Source organism: Bos indicus, chromosome 19 (assembly GCF_029378745.1).
Source record: "Bos indicus isolate NIAB-ARS_2022 breed Sahiwal x Tharparkar chromosome 19, NIAB-ARS_B.indTharparkar_mat_pri_1.0, whole genome shotgun sequence".
Classification (NCBI taxonomy): Eukaryota; Metazoa; Chordata; class Mammalia; order Artiodactyla; family Bovidae; genus Bos; species Bos indicus.
The window spans coordinates 62,888,213-62,908,358 of record NC_091778.1 but is presented as its reverse complement, the minus strand read 5'-3'; the positions used below and the strand labels follow the sequence as shown (position 1 = coordinate 62,908,358).

The window sequence follows — 20,146 nt, the reverse complement described above, 5'->3', positions numbered from 1 at the left end:
GCAGGGAACGGAGACACTTTTGCTCCCCGTGAGCCACATGTTTCTGTTCAGCCTTGGACGCTGCTGCCCAGCAGGTGTGTGGTCCTGGCCGGCCTGCTAACGCGCCAGCCAGGCTGGAGGCGGTCAGGGATGCTGTGGAGACGTGCTGACCAGATGGAGGCCTGGGGGCTTCCTCTCTTCCGACAAGCGCTTATAGGACTTGAGTCAGGATTCTGCTTAGACCGTGACAGGAGAGCGGTATTTACAAGCTACGTGAGCCGGGACACAGCAGAGGCCACCAGGCTTGGCGAGAGTGAGCGCATGCTTATCTGCGTGGCTTAAGGATGCAGGCAGGCAGCTGAGAGGTCTGAAAGCCCAGGCCCTAAGTCTCCCTCTGCGGGGGCAATTCTGCAGTTAAGGGACAGGAGATACCCAGCTTCCTGTCGTCCGCCCGCTCATGTCCTAGAGCAGCGGAAATGGGTGGAGCCCTGCAGAGCCCTGTGGGCACCAGAGCTGCCCCGAAGGGGACGCTCGCTCGCTCACCGGCAGCACTGGAAGAGCGGCGCCAGGATGGAGACCTCGTCGTGGGAGTGCCGGCCGAACCTGCGGGGGAGACAGACAGAGGGCGCTCGTGGGGCGGAGCCGCCCCCGCCCCCTCCCCCGCGTCCCCCACCCTGCCCCCGCCCGCCCTCGCTGCGCGGCCCATGGACCCGGCTCCGCGTGCACGCCGGGCTCGAGGCCGCTGCCCCTCCCGCCCCTCTCCTCCTCAGGTCACACAAGCCTCCTCCAGAGAAGGCAAAAATAGCGCCCATTCGTCCCTGTATCCACCAGCCCGCGGGTGGAGGCTGACAGGAGGAGAGGGGCGCTCTGCGGCCAGCGGTGAACGCGGAGGGAGAGGGGGAGAGGGCCGCAGGCCGCCGCCTCAGCAAAGACGAGCGAAGGCAGGGCTTCCCTGCTGGCGCAGCAGGTAAGCGTCCGTCTGGCAACGCACAGGGCGCGGGGCCCATGCCTGGTCTGGGGAGATCCGCGTGCCGGGGAGCAGCTAAGGCCAGGTGCCACAGCTACTGAGCTAAGCCTGGGCCCCGGAGCCCGGGAGCCACGACCACTGAGCGCGGTGCTCTAGAGCCCATTAAAGATGGCACCACAGTGAGCAGCCCCGCTCTCCACACTAGAGAAAAGCCGTCACAGCAACAAAGAACCAGCAGCGGCGAAAAAGAAAAAAGAGCAAAGGCTAAGGAGCCAGGAGGGTCGGGAGCCTGGACGTGACCACGGAGGTCCCGCGGGGTGGGGGCGTGGGGCGTGCTCACCCCCGGGCGTTGTCCAGGTGGATCAGGAACCCGTCCTCCCCGAACTTGGTGAACATCTCGTAGTGGTGCCGGTCCATGTTTCCTGTGGAGGAGGCGAGGCGCTGGGGCCAGGCCAGGGCCTGTGGACACGGCGCCCGCCTCCCAGCTCCCTCTGGGGCCGAGGCTGCACCCGCCCGAGCCTCTCTCCCGGGGCCATCCCGCCGCCCCAGCCCACTGGGGTCCTAATACCTGCCTGGAAGGTTGGCCCTCCTTGCCCAGTGCCCGCACTGGGTCTGGCTCCCTGCCTTTCCAGAAGCTCACCGGCCCCCAGGGCGGAGGCCTGCACCCCTGCCCTTCTCCCGAGCCTGCCCATCGCCCGGGGGCTTCCACGGTAGATGGCAGGTCCCTTCCCTGGCTCCTCCCACTGCTGCACTTCCTACCTTCACCCCACATTGCCACTGTGAAGGGGACGACTTCCATCCCCGCCCGGCCTCGCGTGGGTCTGCCCCTCCAGATGGGACAACCATTCACTCCTGTGGGAGGGTCACAGGGGGTCCCCGGCGTCGCACCCACCGATCAGGAAGTCGAAGATGGCCATGTCGATGATGTTGAGCAGGCGGCTGCTGCTGTTGTGCGGGTACGCCTGCTTCACCGCCTCGCAGTAGAGGGGGTTGACCTCCCACCTGGGGGAGGAAAAGCCGGGGTGGAGGAGTCCGGCCTCACCTCCCCCACGTCCCTGCCTCCCCGCTCCTGCCCGGGCTGGGGCCCGTGGGGACCCCCAGGAGGACCTGGGTAAGGGCCCCCGGCAGCGGCTGACTCGCTGCGTGAGGAGGCTCCAGACCTTTCACAGTGACCGGCCCAGCGGGGTGCTGCACTGACCACGTGCCTGGGCCCGGCTTCCTCTGCAGCGCCCCCCAACGGCCTCTAGGCTGCTGCTCTCTTGTCTCCCGAGCCATCTGCAGCCCCCGCCAGCCACCCTCTGCCACTCTCTGTGCACCAGAAGGCCCCCAGGTCCCTTTCATCGGGGGGGCTCCACCTCAGCCTTCACGAGTCCCTAAGGATCTTCCACGGCCCCCAGAAGTCCTGCCTGTTCCCTCCTCTTCCCACCACGGCTGGAAGTCTGGAGGGATGAACCCATTCATCCAGTCGGCTCGTTCACTAAGCACCTGCTCTGTGCCCGGCCAGGCCCTAGGAACAACCACCTTGGGGAGCCCGGGTCCCCCACGGGCATCTGTGCCTTCTCACAGCCTGGCTGCTCTCTGCCCCCACGCTGGACCGGGGGGCTTCTCGAAGGAAGAACCCGGGCTGTCCTTTCGGTCTCCCCGGGCATCCAGCACGGGGTAGACAGGGGGCTTTTTATAACCATCTGTGAACTAAAGGGACGGCAGTGACACCTGCAGGCACATGGGGTGAGGCGGAGGGGCGGAGACAGCGGTGGGCCTCCCGAGGCCAGGTGAGCGCCCTTGGTCCCAGGACCCACTCACTCCTCTCTCCCGGCCAGCGAGTAGGAGCGGATCCAGGGGCTGGGCATGGAGAACCGCGGGGCCAGGTTGAGGGACGGCAGGAAGGCGGACAGGGAGCCCTCCAGCAGGTGCGGGCTGCCGCACACGGCGTACTCCGTCTTGCACATGTACGGACACTTGGCGAAGAAACACACGTTGTTCGCTGGAGGGCGGAGGAGGAGAGGACAGTCAGAGGAGGAGCAGGCACCATCCTCCTGCCCCAGGGATCCCTGAACTCGTGTCTCGGGAAAAGGCAGGAGGAGAAGACATGGCCTCTGCCATCTGTGGGGGATACCACAGACTCGCGCATCCTGGGAACCACCTCTCAACTGTCGGAGTCGAGACTTGTGGGCCCAGCCTACTGCATCATGCCCACACTAGCGGGGGCTTCCCTGGTGGCTCAGCTGGTAGAGTCTACCTGCGGTGCGGGAGACTGGGTTCCATCCCTGGGTCAGGAAGATCCCCTGGAGAAGGGAATGGCAACCCACTCCAGTATTCTTGCCTGGAGAATCCCATGGACAGAGGAGCCTCGGACATGACTGAGTGACTGACACTTGCAGTCTCTTTTTGCTTTCTGTCTGGACACGTGACATCTGCCTCCGGGGCTGCCGGCATCAGAGTTCAGGGCCCGCACGGGCACCTGGCACCCAGCCGTCTCGGTCCACAGGTCACTGAGTGTGACTGTCTGGAGGCCCACATCTGCAGGCGGCAGGCAGCCACCCAGGAACAGGGGACCGCTGGCAGGAGGTCAGACCGTACGACAGCCCACGCTCTCAGACCCAGAGAAACGCTCTTGCCAGAAGCCCACCTGGAGAGACAAAGAAGACGCTCTGCAGGATTTCATTCCTGGTCACCTCCAGGATCTCCCTGGTGACGTTGACCAGCCTGCCCACGGTTGGCGGCACCCGCCGGAAGTCCAGAATCCTGAAAGAGACGGAGGCCTGTTGAGGTCTGAGGGATGACCGCCTGAAAGAAGTGGCCTCCACTAGAAACGGACCTGCTGAGAACTCCCCAGCGGTGCAGTGGTCAGGACTCTGTGCTTCCACTGCAGGGGGCACAGGTTCTATCCCTGGTTGGGGAACTAAGATCCCACCAGCTCCCAGGCACAGCCAAAAAAAATAAAGAAATGGATGGGCCTTCCTGACTGCACCCAGTGGAGGGTGGGGGTTTCAGTGTCCAAGGCAAGCGTGCACCCCAGGGGCTGGGGGCGTGGGGAAGGACTCTATCCCATCAGCCCTTCCGGGCAAACCCCAGCATGACCCTGTGCTTGGCTCAGAGCTCCTCACGCTCGTGTGCACATGAGTCACCCCCAATCCTGTTCAGATGCGCCTCTGAGTCAGCGGGGCCAGGCTGAGGCTGGGATTCTGTGTTTCTGGAAAGTTCCAGGGAGGGGACTGGGGTGCTGGGCTGCCAGTCCCCAGACCACACCTCAGCCAGGAATGATGGGCAGGCAGGGGGCTGGGAAGTTCGGGAATGCGCTTTCGCCTTTTCACAGGCCAGGAGGCACTATGGGGAAGTGGCAGGGGGTGCATTCTCCCCACTCTTAGGTCAGGAGACTAAGCCACAGGCAGCCTGGCAGGGCTCCTTTCCTTACCAAGCACTCCTTGTTACATTAAAAGGCCTTGTGTTTTGCGATCCCCGGGGCTGATGGGTTGTGTTGGGTTTGAAGGCATCACTGGGATCCACCAAGAAAGTCCGGCAGGAGGAATGGAGTGGGGAGGCGGGGGTGGGCGGGCTGGGGCGCCTCTCGCGACTGGCCTCTGCAGCCAGCACCACCTCCGTGGGGCCAGCGCTACCTGTCCAGGTGGAAAGCGGCGATCTCCGCGTTATGTCTCTGAAAGTCGATGAAATAGAAGAAGTCCTCGGGCGTCTCTTCATCTCGCTGCTGTCTGGAAGGAAGGGAGGAGTCAGGCCCTGGACTCAGTCCTCAGGCGGGAGCCTGGGAGCAGAGCTGTTACAGGCAACTGGCTGGAAAGAAGATGCGCATCTGTGCTTTCCCAGCTCGCACAGGGGAGGGGCCCCACGTAGGAGCGGCTGGAGGCCCCTCTGCTCTGCTGGACCTGCAAGTGGGAGGAGCCAGGCTGCTTGTAGGACGCTGACCGTCCTGTAGCCCCCTGCCCCCTCCTCACCAGGCCTCCCACTCAAGCCGCTTTGATGACAGTGGCTGATTCTCTGAAAAGCCCAGTCGTTTAGAGTGAAGAAATGCACTTCCCTGCAGACACACGGAGGACGGGGTGCTGGCTAGCAGACCAGAGGTGGGGTAGACTCGGAGGCCGAGGACTGAGAGGCCGGGTCCGAGACAGAACCTTATAAAAGGAAAAGTGCCCCAGAGATGCGATTCAGCAGGATGGACATTGGAAGAGCAGGAAAGTCCTGGGTGCGTGGACCCACCGTCCGCACAGAGGCACCTCCACTGGGTCGTGAGACCGGCCCTGCCAGAGATGGGAGGGAGGCTGGCGTCGAGGATATTTGTTTATAAACATTAAGAAATCTCTACTGCATCGCTGAAAAGCATCCCCTGCCTGGTCGTGAGGAGCCGGCTGCTGGGTATATAAGCTCAGAAAGGCGTCTCCCTCTAGTGCAGGGCGCCCTGCCTGCTGGCCCCGCGGTGACTGGCCTGGACGCCGATAATCATTTGAAGAGGGACGGTCTTGGAATAATTTTATAATCCACTGCGTGGGGCTGCACGGTGGCTGCAAGAGTGATGTCAATGTCAACAAATGTCATTTTGTGGAAAGCCGTTAAGTAAGCAGCACCTGCCCGGGAACAGTGACGTGCGCTCTGCTGAAAAACAGCATCCTTGGAACTCCCCCCGCGCTCTAGTGGTTAAGACTTTGCCTTCCAAGGCAGGGGGTGTGGGCTCCGTCCCTGGTCCAGAGCCAGCTAGAATCCCACATGCTTGTGGCCAAAAAACCAAAACATGAAACAGAAGCGACATTGTAACAAATTCAATAACGACTTTAGAAAAGGTCCAAATAAAAGAAAACCTTCAAAAAACAAAACAAAACATAAAAGAAAATCACCAGCCAGTCCTGGAAACCACAGCAAGGGGCTGCCCAAAGTGGGGACTCTCAAGGGCACAGCCACTTTTGAAGTACAGGCTCCCAGGGCCAGGCCTGACCCTGGGCTACGCGTTAGCATCGCCCGATGTCCAGGTCTGAGGACCGTCTGTGTGTCCTGAGCTTGCTTTAATTCCTGAATTCTGTATGTAAGAATACACGCTCTGGGAGTTCCCTGATGGTCCAGTGGTTAGGACTGAACCCTTTCACTGCCATGACCCATGGGTTCAGTCCCTGGTTGGGAATCTAAGATCCCATAAGCCGACTGGGGAGGCTAAAAAAAAAAAAAAGTAAAGAAAAAATAAAAATTGAAAAAAGAATATACGGTCCTTCGGATGCCCTTCTGGATTTTCTGAATCATCATTTCATCTTTGCACGGCACATTGAGGCATGATTTTAAATTTGAAAATCATTTACTTCCCAAAGCCTGACTAGCGTGGATATATTTATTACGGTTGTTGTTTCGTCGCTAAGTCGTGTCTGCCTCTTTGTGACCCCATGAACTGCAGCCCACCAGGCTTCCCTGTCCTTCACTGTCTCCCAGAGTTTGCTCAAACTCATGTGCATTGAACTAGTGATGCCATCCAGCCATCTCATCCTCTGTCATCCCCTTTTCCTCTTGCCCTCAATCTTTCCCAGCATCAGGGTCTTTTCCAATGAGTTGTATCTTCACATCAGGTGACCAAAGAACTGGAGCTTCAGCTGTAGCATCAGTCCTTCCAATGAATATTCAGGTTTCTTATTGTATGTACTGTATTATGGGCTTTCCAGGTGGCTCAGATGGTAAAGAGTCTGCCTGCAATGCAGGAGATGTGGGCTTGATCCCTGGGTTGGGAAGATCCCCTGGAGAAGGAAATGGCAACCCATTCCAGTATTCCTGCCTGGAGAATCCCATGGACAGAGGAGCCTGGCGGGATACAGACCGTGGGGTTGCAAAGAGTCTGACATGACTGAGTGAATAAGACTTTCACTTCTGTACTGTATTATATTACATCAAAAAAATAATCTCTGTGGTCATCATTTATATTACCCAAAGATAAATTTCTACTTTCCTTTTATAAAAAGGGACAAATTCTGTCTACATTGCTTAATAGAAAAAAAATGCATGCTTTTTCAAGAAGTACATTTTAAAATGATACTCTGACTTGGGACTAAGCTTTATAAAATGAAGATTAAATTTTTATTATGGCTGCCACAGCTGGGCGTGGGGGTGCAGAAAGCAGTCACCTACCTCATCGGTTTGAACATGGCCTTCCCGAAGTCTGAGAACCTTAGAACCAGTTTGAGGTGGACGCCACTGGGTTTCACGACTGCACGGGAATAATGGGGGGTTAACGGTGCTTCTGGGCCCAGGCTTGGGCTGCGGCCCTTCTTCATCCCACAAACCCAGCCCGTTTCTTCTCTTCTCTCTCACTTGAGACACTAAAGACTAGAATTTGCTCTCAAAGCCTGCGGAGTAAAGTCCGGTCAGGTTATGGAGAGTGTCCAGGGACTCGAGGTAAGACTTTTACTGCTGTTATCGGAAAGGGGCACACAGCGCAGGTTTCCCCAGAGGGACACTCTCTGAAAATCCCAAAAGGACATTTTCCTGAGAAGAGCTGACCTCTTCCTCTCTGCTTCAGCCTTGCCTTAGAGACTCTGAACCTGCCACCTGTCACGTCGCACTGGACTTGTGACCAACATCTCTTCCTAGTAAGACTGGACACCCAGGCGGTGACGGGGCCTCGTGACACCTGAGGGGCCCCTGCGAGACCCTGCCGGCGTGTGCTGCCTCCTGACTCCCTAACCCTAACCCTGACTCCCCTGGCCCTGCCCCTCACCTTTGCCTTCCAACAAACAGCGGATGGCAGGGGCGAAAGTAAAGAACAGGGAAGCCCCAGGCCCTACAATCTTGTGTCTTTTAAGCCTTTGACAAGTCAGGACACATGGACATTTCTGACGTGTGTTCAGTTCACTGAGGCCAATGGAGGAGGTTCCTGGACCGATGGTGACTGTCTGTGGCCTCAGTGTCTGTGAACGTCTGAACCCCAGTACAGAGCACCCCCTCCCAAGGACTGCACCCCAGGCCCATCTTTGGCCTGCATGAATCTTCACCCCAGGGAGTCAGCTTGGCTGCCTGAGACGCTGTAGGGTTTCTGCCATGCTGACGCCTGGGCCTCCTCCCCCAGGCCACTGACCACCCCTCCCCCCCCGGGTCACTGTCACTTGTCGCCGGGTTGACAGACACTTCCCTGCCCCACGGCTTCCTAACTCTGAAAATGTACTCCAGTCCCTCGAGGATTTTGTGAGAACCCAGATTCTGATTCAGAAAATCAGAGTGGAGACCAAGACTCCGCTTTTCTAATCAGCTCCTCGACCCCGCGACAACTCTGGGTGGGGGCCGCAGGCCGCCCGACCGGGCCCACCTTCCCTTCTGTGCGAGTGCGGAGAGGAGGCAGGGGACTCATGCCCCTCCGCTCGCTACCTGGTCCCCTGGGGAGGCCTGTGGGACCTCCAGGTTGCCGCCAGGTACCGGGTTCCCAGGGTTAGGGGGTGGGGAAGGGGCGGAGCCACGGCTAGGGAGGAACCAGAGATGAGGCGGGGCCGGGGACGGAGTGGGGCGGGGTCAAGATTAGGGGCGGGGCCACAGCTAGGGAGGAACCAGAGATGAGGCAGGGCCAGGGCCAGGGTGGGGCGGGGCCAAGGCCAGGGGCGGGGCCACAGCTAGGGTGGAACCAGAGATGAGGCGGGGCCGGGGCCAGAGGTGGGGTGGGGTCAAGACTAGGGGCGGGGCCAGTGACAGGGCGGGGCCATGGCTAGGGAGGAACCAGGGATGAGGCGGGGCCAGGGGCGGGGCGGGGCCCGGCCACTTACTCTGGGAGCAATCGCAGGCTCCAAGCAGGGCCTTCTCGTCCTGACTGTAATCTGCAAAAAGGATGAGAAGGCCTGTGAGGACATCAACTCTAGTTCAGACATCAGAGGAGGGAGAGTGGGAGGCGGCCTGGGGCCCTTGACTGTTCCATAGGGAGTCTCCCCGAGCCCCATTTGGGGCTGCAATCTCCCACCCTGCTCCATCCTGACCTCGTGCTCCCTGGCCCTTCAATGGACATTCCAGCTACGCCTGTTGGGGAAACCGATGCTGTTAATAGTTTGGAGTCTGCAAATCCCTCAGTGTGTCCCTTAGGCTGGCGTACTGCTTGTGACCTGAGACAGCAGGCCACCACTGGGTCCTCGGCCAGGCTGCCTAAGCTTTCTGAGGCTTAGTGTTCCCATCTGTGAAACAGCAATGACATTGTCTATACTCAGTGGTCCCCAGCTTTTTGGCACCAGGAACCAATTTCGTGGAAGACAATTTTTCTACCCACCTAGGGGTGTTGGGGGGGATAGTTTCAGGACGATTCAAGCGTGTTATACTTATTGTGCCCTTTATTTCTAATCTAATGCCACTGTTGATCAGGCAGGAGGTACCAATTAGTGGCCAGGAGGTTGGGGACCCCTGGTCTACATCATAAGATCACTGTATGAGAGACAGTGGCCAGACTGGAAAGGCGAACAGGATCAACAGTGACATCACCTTTTTAGGTACAGACACCTCCTGTGCCTCCCTTATGAGATCATGGCTGTAAGAGCTCTTTCAAAGGTTAAAAGATCAATGTTTGTGTTTTTCTTCTTCTTTCTCTGTTGAGTGTCAGAATCAGCCCTCTACTGTTTCACCCTGGAGCCCAGCCTGAGGTGGTTTCCCAGCCTCTCGGGGAGAAAGTCTCCCTGCTGGTCTGTGACGCTCACCAGCGCTGATGGTGGGAAAGTGCCTCATGTCCTGGAGGAGTTTGCTGACGACGGGGCTGGACCGGGGGTACAGGCCGTGGCGGTTGATCCCCAGGTGGAACTGGACCCAGCTGGCCTCCTGGCGGAGCTGCACTGGGGGTTCCGGGGACGTGAGGTTCAGCTGCTCTTTGTACATCTTGCGTCGTCTGAAAGCGTGAAGAGTGTTTCTTCAGTTTTGGGGAAAGAGAATGCAAAGGCCTGCAGGAGCGCCGCATCTGGACGCTCCATCCGTTCTTTCGTTCCTTCAGCAAGACCACGAGGCATCTAATATACACGAGGCTCGATATGAGCTTAGCTACTGTGGGGGGGCACAGCGGCCACCAGACTCCCTGCCCTCAGAGCGCTTACAATCCAGTGAGTGAAACGGCCTGACAGGTCCACAGTGCCACATGCACATACACAAGCACCTAACCACAGACACTGACAAATGCTGTGAGGGACATGGGTGTGGTTGAGAGTAAATTTAGGGGCCTCATCCAATCTGGTATCTCCGGGAGTGATCCTGGGCCTCTTCCTGGACTTTGCCACGAAAAAGTCTATATTTTATATTTCCCAGTGATTTCTTGACCTTAGGAGGCAGGAGATAGGAGAGAGAAGGTAATTGGTGACAACGAAAAGGATGAGGATCAGGGTCAGTACGGAGAGCTGGAAGCTGAGTTAGATTAATTAGTATGTCCTATAAGATAAGAAGAATTAATTAGCCATGTACAGATTGTTCTGCTCAGGAAATTTTCTGCCAGCACAAAAAAAGCAAAGTGAAAACCAGCGCCACTGCAGTGCAGAGGCTCAGAGTCTCGTCTGGGAGACAAGTTGCGCGTCTGTGAAATACTCAGAGCAAATGTGAGGCAGTTGTAGATCAACTGCTAGACACGTGTTCAGACTAAAACGTCTTGACCTGCTGGGGAAGGGACAGGCGGCTGTGTGGCCAAGTGTCAGAGGAAGACCCAGGTGGGAGAAAGTGGACTTCAGGGGGTTCACATGGGTGGCGTTTGGACTGAAGAGGAGACGTGCTCTGGGACTGGGGACAAGGTGCACACAACTGCAAGAGGCAGGCAAGGGACAGGCGTACCTGAGGGTCGGGGAGGAAAGGTGGACAAACAGATGGGTGCGTGGGAAGATGGAGCCCTTCAGACTGGAAGGCAAGGCAAGGCGGTACCGGTCATCTGGCGAGTTAAGTGACGGTGAGGGTCATGTGGGTTGATGGGGCAGGATTTGGGTGTCCTGCTACATCCTTATTTCTCTTGGGAGTGATCTGAAAGACCCTTGAACTTAGTGCCTTGTTCCACTTACAACATTCCTACCAAGGTGTTGTCTATTTTGTACTTGGTCAGCTCCTGTGAAGGGGGTGTACAACACCCAGAGTTGTTGTTCAGTTGCTCAGTCATGCCTGACTCTTTGCGGCCCCATGGACTGCAGCCCCCCAGGTCTCCCTGTCCTTCACCATCTCTCGGAGCTTGCTCACATTCATGTCCATTGAATCAGTGACGCCATTCAATCATCTCCTCCCCTGTCACCCCCTCCTCCTCCTGGGCTACACCCAGGAGTAGCCCAATCCATCAGGCTAGCTCTGTGAGAAAGCACTTTCCAAAACTGAGCCAAGATCTTTCCAGAGCTTCCCCCGCGGATCTTGGCTCTACCCCACGAGCTGATGCAGAATAGCTTCCTTCCCTATGTTGCAGCCTTCTGAATATCGGATGAGGGACCGCACAGGCCGGTCTCCAGGCTGACTTTCTGCATCCCGTTCACCTTCCCTCTAGGCCACAGTGCGCATCCGATTGTGACCTGGTCCTGGGGTCCCTGAGCTCCTGCTGCTGTCATCTGAAATGTGACCCGTTAAACTGCGGCAGCCCCTGATGTTTACCTGCTGGGCCACACCTGCCAGCTTTTGCTTACTTTATTCACATTCATCTGTATTTTATTCTGGTTCCCAAGGCTGCTCTGAGGCTAAAACTCTGGGACTGCTTAGCTCTGCCAGGAGCCTGGTGGGAAGGCTGCCCAGTCCTGAACTGCGTCAGGCTCCCTGAGGTCGGGCAGCTCAGAGAAGAAGTTCAGAGAAAGAGAGACAAGGATCGCGGCCAGACTGGACTGGGCAGGGGGGCGGGGTCGAGTTTTCTTAAGTGGAGGTGAGAGCTGACGGCTTCTGGTTATAACAACAGTCAGGGTTCCAGCCTCCAAACAGAAAAATAAACGTGGCAAATTAAGTGTCACTTGTGACAGCGGACAAGCTGCTCTTTAAATGTCCATGTTTACCTTTGGGTGGGGACTCAGGACTCTCTGGGTAGCTGTTCAGCCCCTGCCAGAGCCTGACCCACAACCTGGGCAGAGCAGGGGCAGAGGGAGAGAGGGCGTCAGGGGATCCTTCCCACTGGGCCTGTTTGTTTGTTTGTTTTTTAATGGTTAAGGTAGAGCTGCTAAGAGTCATCTTTTTTTTTTTTTTTTTTTAGAAATGTTTGTGTGCCCTTTGTTCCCTGGGGACAACCAGCAGAGACTGCCTGAGCTGACTTGCACAGGGAGCTTGACAAATGCCATCGTGAGAGAATTTACAGCACGGAAATTGGCCAGTGGTGCATATCGGGGCTTTTTCCCCTAAAGGAGAGCCCGTTTTGCAGCCTGCTGACCTGTGTTCTGACTAGGGTTGTGTGCTTGCAAAGATAACAGTGAAAAAAGAGGTGACCAACCAGGACTTACTGTATAGCACAGGGAATTCTGCTCAGGAGTCTGTGGTCACCTAAGTGGGAAAAGCATTTGGGAAAGGACAGGTGCACGCACGTGTACACCTGAACCACTTTGGTGCACACTTGAAACCAACACAACACTGCTACTCATCTGCGCTGTTTACTCACTCAGCTGGTCTGACCCTGCGACCCCATGGACTGCAGCCCACTAGGCTCCTCTGTCCGTGGCATTTCCCAGACAAGAAACTGGAGTGGGTTGTCATTTCCTTCTCCAGGGAGATTGTTCCCACTCAGGGATCGAACCCATATCTCCTGCATTGGCAAGTAGATTCTTTACCACTGCTTCAATATAAAATAAGGATTTAAAAAAAATGGTGAACACAGAAGCTACCCGCTTTTTACCCCTGTTTGCTATACCCAATGAAAAAAATAAAGTAGATTTCTAAAAATGCAACTTAATGTGGCAACAGTAAATATCACTGTATGAAAAAATATTATATGTACAGAGGATTGCTATGTATAATATCAGCCAAGATATTCCTGGCAAAGTAGCCTTACTTTAAAGGAAGACCTAAAGTAGATGAAAGAGGAGAGTGAAAAAATTGGCTTAAAGCTCAACATTCACAAAACTAAGATCATGGCATCTGGTCCCATCACTTCATGGGAAATAGATGGGAAAACAGTGGAAACAGTGTCAGACTTTATTTTTTGGGGCTCCAAAATCACTGCAGATGGTGATTGCAGCCATGAAATTAAAAGACACTTACTCCTTGGAAGGAAAGTTATGACCAACCTAGATAGCATATTCAAAAGCAGAGACATTACTTTGCCAACAAAGGTCCGTCTAGTCAAGGCTATGGTTTTTCCACTGGTCATGTATGGATGTGAGAGTTGGACTGTGAAGAAAGCTGAGCGCCAAAGAATTGATGCTTTTGAACTGTGGTGCTGGAGAAGACTCTTGCCAGTCTCTTGGACTGCAAGGAGATCCAACCAGTCCATCCTAAAGGAGATCAGTCCTGGGTGTTCATTGGAAGGACTGATGCTGAGGCTGAAACTCCAATGCTTTGGTCACCTCATGCGAAGAGCTGACTCACTGGAAAAGACTCTGATGCTGGGAGGGATTGGGGGCAGGAGGAGAAGGGGATGGCAGAGGATGAGATGACTGGATGGCATCACCGACTTGATGGACGTGAGTTTGAGTGAACTCTGGGAGTTGATGATGGACAGGGAGGCCTGGCATGCTGCGATTCATGGGGTCACAAAGAGTCGGACAGGACTGAGCGACTGATCTGATCTGAAAGTAGATACCAAAAAACAAAGCACGAAGTACTGACAGATGTTGCTTTCATCGATAAAAAGAAAACCTGGGTTACAAGTCCCGTGACCTTGAGGGAAGGAGGAAACACCACTCTGCTCCTTTTTCTCTGCAGAACTGGAATTTTCCACGAAAACTGTTTCCTGGAAGAAGCAGCACCTCTTTTAGATTTAAAAAATATATATAACATTCTTTACTTTTGAATAGGAAATATTTGCATGGTTCAAAATCTTAAATTTCGGAACCCTCTCTTCCATTCATGTCTGCTTGTTCACCGACTTCCCGTCCCCAGAGGTAACTGATGTGGCCAGTGTTTTTTCCCTTGTCCCTCTCCACTTTTATTCTTATGGATTTGATAACATCCGCACTGTCCGGAAACTTGCTTTACACTCTTGTCAATAGTTGTCCTATACAGCCCAACTTGTGTGGTTATCTACACAAACTTCACAATTACAAAACACTTTAAAAATGGAAACCTTAAAAGGGCTTAAACAGGCATATTGAATAGCATTATTATAGTGCTTTCTTGCATTATTGATGAGAGTGTAATTGGCACATCTTTGCAGAGGGCAATTTTCCATTTCAGAATTATATTCAGTGGGGCTTCCTAGGTGGCTCAGTGGTAAAGAATCTGCCTGTCAATGTGGGAGACGCACAAGAGACCCAGGGTTCAGTCCCTGGATCAGGAAGATCTATGGGAGTGGGAAATGGCAACCCTCCAGTATTCTTGCTTGAAAAATTCCTTGGGCAGAGGAGCCTGGCAAGCTAAGAGCCAGACACAACCGAACAACTGAGCGTACACATACACACCCCTTGACTCAGCAATTTAATTTCTGCAGCTTATCCACCTTGCACAAGTGTGCAAGAAAGTGTGTTCACAGATGTTCACTACAGCGCTGTTTGTGTGTCCCTGGTGGCTCAGACAGGAAAGACTTCACCCATAATGCAGGAGACTTGGGTTCGACCCCAGAGTTGGGAAGATCTCCTGGAGGAGGGCATGGCAACCCACTCCAGTATTCTTGCCTGGAGAATCCCATGGATAGAGGAGCCTGACCGGCTACAGTCCATGGGGTAGCAAAGAACTGGACACGCCTGAGTGACTAAACACACAGTGTTGTTTATAACTACACAAATGGAGAAAATACAAGCGTCTATGATAGGGTATTACAGGGATGGCTCTGTATTTAGTGACATAGAAGAATTTCTAATTTCAGCACAGTTTGTGGAGTGGATCTCATGTTTTTGTTGTTGTTAAAAATATTGTTTACATACACATATAAACACAGACGATTTGCTGTGCATGACAAGTACACAAACATTAGTGATAGCTGGCCTTAGGGGGTGATGAGGAATGACTTCCACTTTTTACTTTACGTATTTCTGTAATTTTGCAATTAAACAACTGACGCACACAAAAACTGCCTTTGCGATGGTTCCTCCCCGCCTCATGCTGTTTCTCCCGTGGGAATGCCCGCCTCCGCGTTTTCTTCTCCAGCTTCCAGGGCCAAACTCCCTAGGAATGTCCTCTTTGAAGCGTTTCCAGCTGTACAGCTGAATGTGAGCTTCTCTCTCGAGCCTGCAAATCTGTACACACTTCCCATCTCTTTTGGTGTCCTCGCCGTATGTAACAGGTACTTGACAAATCCCTGGGGAATGAATGAATGTGCTCCTTATCTCAGCTGCAGTGAGAACTACCCTCTGTATTTTTCTGGAAAGACAGTTAGTGGGAATCACAGGCTTACTCAGGAGAAGCTGACCTGCATGCTGTTCGGATAGCGTAGGTTTGCTCTGATGCTAAAGTTCCCTGAAATCCTGCCTGCCACTCTTCCCTCTTTCTGACTGTATCATCTCATAAATTTCTCTGTTCTCCTGAGTCAGGACAGCCTGAACTGATCTTGAGGATTAATTTCTGTCCTTTCTGCTCAAATAACCAGTCTCTCTTTGGCATCTGGACGCATGTTCCCTGCCAAGAGCAAGGGTGCCAAGCCCTCTCAGCAGAGCTATTTCAACTGCATGACTTAGAATTTATATTTTGCTACATTCGCTGGTTACGAAGCAGTGATGAGAAGTGACATCCTCTCTGCTTTACTGAGGTCCCCTAGGGAGGAATCTGGTGATTATCCATGAATTATTTTCTAATTAATTTACTGTGTCCCCGCCCTGCCCCGCTCTGTTCATTCCCCAGCATGTTTGGAAGATGCTGAGTCAGGTGCAGAAGTACCCCATCACCTGGCTCAGGACAGATGATCTGTGGAGGTTCACAGAGTCCAGACCATCCGCATGTAAGATCCTGAACAGCAGGAGGGAGGCAGGAGAGGCTGGCAGGTGCTCAGGCAAATTCCTTCTGCTGGAAACAGTTCCATGGTCCTTGTGCGGCCGCATTGGGAGGGAGATGGGGGCACCAGGGAAAGATTTCAGAGCCACGTCGTGTGTTTTCTTCCCAACTAAACTCTACGTTTTTTGAGGGCAGGAACCTGCCTAAGATTTTTGCATCTTAGTATTTGACAAAGTGCTCTGCGTGCAGGAAATGCTCTATAAATAACTGGTCCTTGGATGCCCGAACAATTTTCCTGCTGCAAAAACTCCATCAGACTCCAAAATACTAGCATCAAAAAACTCAAGGGGAAAAATGTTTGGAATACAGGGGTCACACTGTCACCCTAGAGTTCTATCTCTGCTGGATGGGAACGCACAAAGTTACTTTCTGACTTATTTATTATCTTACTCATTTCCTGAATTTCCAAAAGCACTCTGCCATAAAGAAAATTATAAAAGCATTACGGTGAGCCTCTGAGAGACTTGGCTTTCTACCTAAATCTGTGCATCTGTTTTATCCATATTGTCTGTTTCAATATTCTTATCCTTGACAATGGTCATAGGAAGAACATTTTCCCAGAGTTATTTTGTTTGGGTGGTGACAAGTTTGGAAATACCTTCCTCTTTCTTATCCTATTTCTCTTGTGAATAAGAATGATCCAGGTTTAATGGGACCTGATGCTTATATATTTGGAAGACAATTTCTAAGAAAAAGAGTACAAAACTGTGATCACAAAATCAGGCATGAGTGACTATTTCTTTGGAATGAGAAAGGATGTCAACAAATTTCTAGAACCTTTTTTTCATACATACATAAGATTTCATACATAACATAGAAATACATCTTGATTGCAACCTGCCTCAGAAATGCACTTTATTTCTGAGACCACTGGGCCCATGCAGGCTGCATGTCCCCACGACAGAATTATCTGGAACAGAGGATTCTCTCCAAATGCCCCTCAGCAGTCTGGTGGGCTTTCCACTGAAATCCCTGACATCAGGGAGCTATAGTCAATATCCTGGGTAAACCATCATGGAAGAGAATATGGAGAAGAACATGTATCTATGGGCTTCCCTGGTGGCTCAGCTGGTAAAGAACCCACCTGCAATGTGGGAGACCTGGGTTTGATCCCTGGGTTGGGAAGATACCCTAGAGGAGGGCATGGCAACCCACGCCAGTATTCTGGTCTGGAGAATCCCATGGACAGAGGAGCTTGGTGGGCTACAGTCCATGATGTCGCAAAGAGTCAGACACGACTGACTAAGCACAACATATATATATATATATATATATATATATATATATATATAAACTGAGTAACTTACATCAAACCAGTCCCTCCTAAAGGAAATCAGTCCTCAATATTCACTGGAAGGACTGAGGCTGAAGCTGAAACTCCAATACTTTGGCCACCTGATGCGAAGAACTGACTCACTGGAAAAGACCCTGATGCTGGGAAAGATTGAAGGCGGGAGGAGAGGGGACAACAGAGGACAATGAGATGGTTGGATGGCATCATCAACTTGATGGCCATGAGTTTGAGCAGACTCTGGGAGTTGGCGATGGACAGGGAGGCCTGGCATGCTGTGGTCCGTGGAGTTGCAAAGAGTTGGACATGACTGAGCGCCTGAACTGAACTGATATTCATATATACTGAGTCACTTTGCTGTACAGCAGAAATTAACCCAATATTGTAAACCAACTATACTTCACTACAATTAAAATAAAATGAACCCTGTGATTTTTCATAAACAGGCCGGGACGTCTCCCTGCTGCTCCATCCTGCAGATGCCAACAAACAGCACAGCCCCACCTTATCCCCTTCTGTTCCCCTGCCTCCCACTGCATTTATCCCTGTGTCTTTGAGGCCAAGACAAGTCCACGGAAGCCTTGAGCCCATCTTACACCCAATAGCTTCTACCTCCCACCCCACCCCCTTATATTCCCCCCTCAACTGATAACCCCAGTCTGTTCTGTACATCTGTGAGTCATATAATGCCATAATGCTAAATCACTGCAGATGGTGATTGCAGCCATGAAATTAAAAGATGCTTACTCCTTGGAAGGAAAGTAATGACCAACCTAGATAGCATATTCAAAAGCAGAGACATTACTTTGCCAACAAAGGTCCGTCTAGTCAAGGCTATGGTTTTTCCTGTGGTCATGTATGGATGTGAGAGTTGGACTGTGAAGAAAGCTGAGCACCGAAGAATTGATGCTTTTGAACTGTGGTGTTGGAGAAGACTCTTGAGAGTCCCCTGGACTCTGCAAGGAGATCCAACCAGTCCATTCTGAAGGAGATCAGCCCTGGGATTTCTTTGGAAGGAATGATGCTAAAGCTGAAACTCCAGTACTTTGGCCACCTCATGCGAAGAGTTGACTCATTGGAAAAGACTCTGATGCTGGGAGGGATTGGGGGCAGGAGGAGAAGGGGACGACAGAGGATGAGATGGCTGGATGGCATCATTGACTCGATGGACGTGAGTCTGAGTGAACTCCGGGATTTGGTGATGGACAGGGAGGCCTGGCGTGCTGCGATTCATGGGGTTGCGAAGAGTCGGACACGACTGAGTGACTGAACAGAACTGAACTGAAGCTTCTTTTATGCTATAGTCATTAGTTCGTTGTATTTTTTTAGGATTCCACATATAAATGATGCACAGTATCTCTATTTCGGTCTGGCTTATCTCACTTAGTCTGACTTATTTCATGACACCTTCCAGGTCCCCCCCATGCTGCTGCAAATGGCAAGACCTCGTTCCTTTTAAAGGCTAATATTCCACTGTATAAACCACATCTTCTCTATCCATTCATCCGTGGATGGACACCTAGGTTGTTACCATGTCCTGGCCGTTGTCAGCAGACCTTGCCGACTTTGGGCGGCCCATCACAATGAGCTGGATGCTATGGCAAGCCTAGAGGGACATTCCTGGAGCTGGGACTCTGGTCTCAGTGAGCAGCCTGTATCTCTACCCCAGCAACAACTTCCAGACCTGTCGCCGAAGGTGACAGTAGATGGGACACCCTGGAGAAGATGGCAGCATGATCTCTGGTTCAAGGGATCCCCGGAGTTGAGGCAGGAACTAGCAGGTAGCTTCCAGCTGGGCCAAGCTTCCCAGATTCTGGTCCTGGGCCCAGAGCTAAGCACCGAAGTGACCACCAAACATCACTCGCTCCATGCAAGCAAAACTGGAAAGAGTTGCAAAGCGTAGCCTCTCAGGGAGAGTCTCAGTTACACAAAGACAGTCGAGGCTCTGAGAAGTCCTGCAGTCAGGCCTCCTGTGCAGGAGGCACTTCCTAAACCTTTCCGTTCCGAGCACAGGAGGGCATGCCGTGGATTCTGTGTGGGTACGATGGACTTTGAGAAACACCAAACATTGACACTGAGCCCTCACTCTCACTCCAGTGTGACCGTTTACAGAGCGGAGGGCCCACGGCTGAGAACGACATGTTCCCATAGGATCCCGCCTGCGTGGTGTAGACCCGAGGTTCTCGACTAGGGGCAACCGCACCCCTCGTGGGTGGCACCACTGAGAGACATCTTGGCATCACGGCTGGTGGGGGCAGTGCTGACGGACGCTACCAAACATCCTGCAATGCATTCTCCTATTTTATTTAATTTTCTGTTGAGCCCAGCAAGACAGAAAATCATCTTCCCCAAATGTCAGCAGTGCTGAGGCTGAGAAGCCCTGGCCCGGAGCCACAGAATCATGAGCAAATGAAGCACTTAATCCTCTGATAACGACCTGAAAATTGCTGTGATGGGTTCTGGACTCTGAGAAACTCAAGATTTTCCATACACAGCCTAAAACCCTCCTCAGGCTCTGCTACCCTCCCCCTGCACACTCTGCCCAGCAAAAATTTAAATATTATTTAATTGTTTAAAAAAAGACAAGTGTGAGTCAGCAGCTGTTTAGCTGTCCCGCTTGTACCAACCCAGCAAGCATATGGATAAAATAGCAACACACGTGGTACTTGCAAAAGAGGCAATGTTGAATTTTGGCTTTTTTCATCCTCTGACTGTGAGACCTGAAATAAACAAATAAATGTTTCTCTCTCTCTCACACACACACAGTAAACCAATGACACTGACATTGGATGGCTATTTCACCATTTCCCAAGGGCAGAAAACAGAACTTTAAGTCTAAAGGCAGTGCTCAGAGTGAACTAAGGAAAAAGAAGTGCCTTAAAGACCCAAACACTGGATCC

The 20,146-nt window shown here is 52.9% G+C and overlaps 1 protein-coding gene across 3 annotated transcripts in view; it reads right to left on the bottom strand.

Moving 5' to 3' along the window:
* FAM20A (FAM20A golgi associated secretory pathway pseudokinase) overlaps nucleotides 1–20,146 on the bottom strand; it is a 41,307-nt gene that overhangs the window by 2,406 nt on the left and 18,755 nt on the right. For 2 of the 3 annotated variants that reach the window (XM_070774198.1, XM_070774199.1), the window contains exons 2-10: nucleotides 9,592–9,776; nucleotides 8,680–8,730; nucleotides 7,058–7,136; nucleotides 4,564–4,656; nucleotides 3,576–3,691; nucleotides 2,750–2,930; nucleotides 1,839–1,948; nucleotides 1,287–1,368; nucleotides 523–582 (exon numbers count right to left, since the gene is read on the bottom strand). In XM_070774198.1, coding sequence (XP_070630299.1) covers nucleotides 523–582; nucleotides 1,287–1,368; nucleotides 1,839–1,948; nucleotides 2,750–2,930; nucleotides 3,576–3,691; nucleotides 4,564–4,656; nucleotides 7,058–7,136; nucleotides 8,680–8,730; nucleotides 9,592–9,776 — 957 coding nt within the window. Of the gene's footprint in view, nucleotides 1–522; nucleotides 583–1,286; nucleotides 1,369–1,838; nucleotides 1,949–2,749; nucleotides 2,931–3,575; nucleotides 3,692–4,563; nucleotides 4,657–7,057; nucleotides 7,137–8,679; nucleotides 8,731–9,591; nucleotides 9,777–10,699; nucleotides 10,763–20,146 lie in introns of all 3 variants that reach the window. The other variant, XM_070774197.1, reaches the window with a different exon arrangement.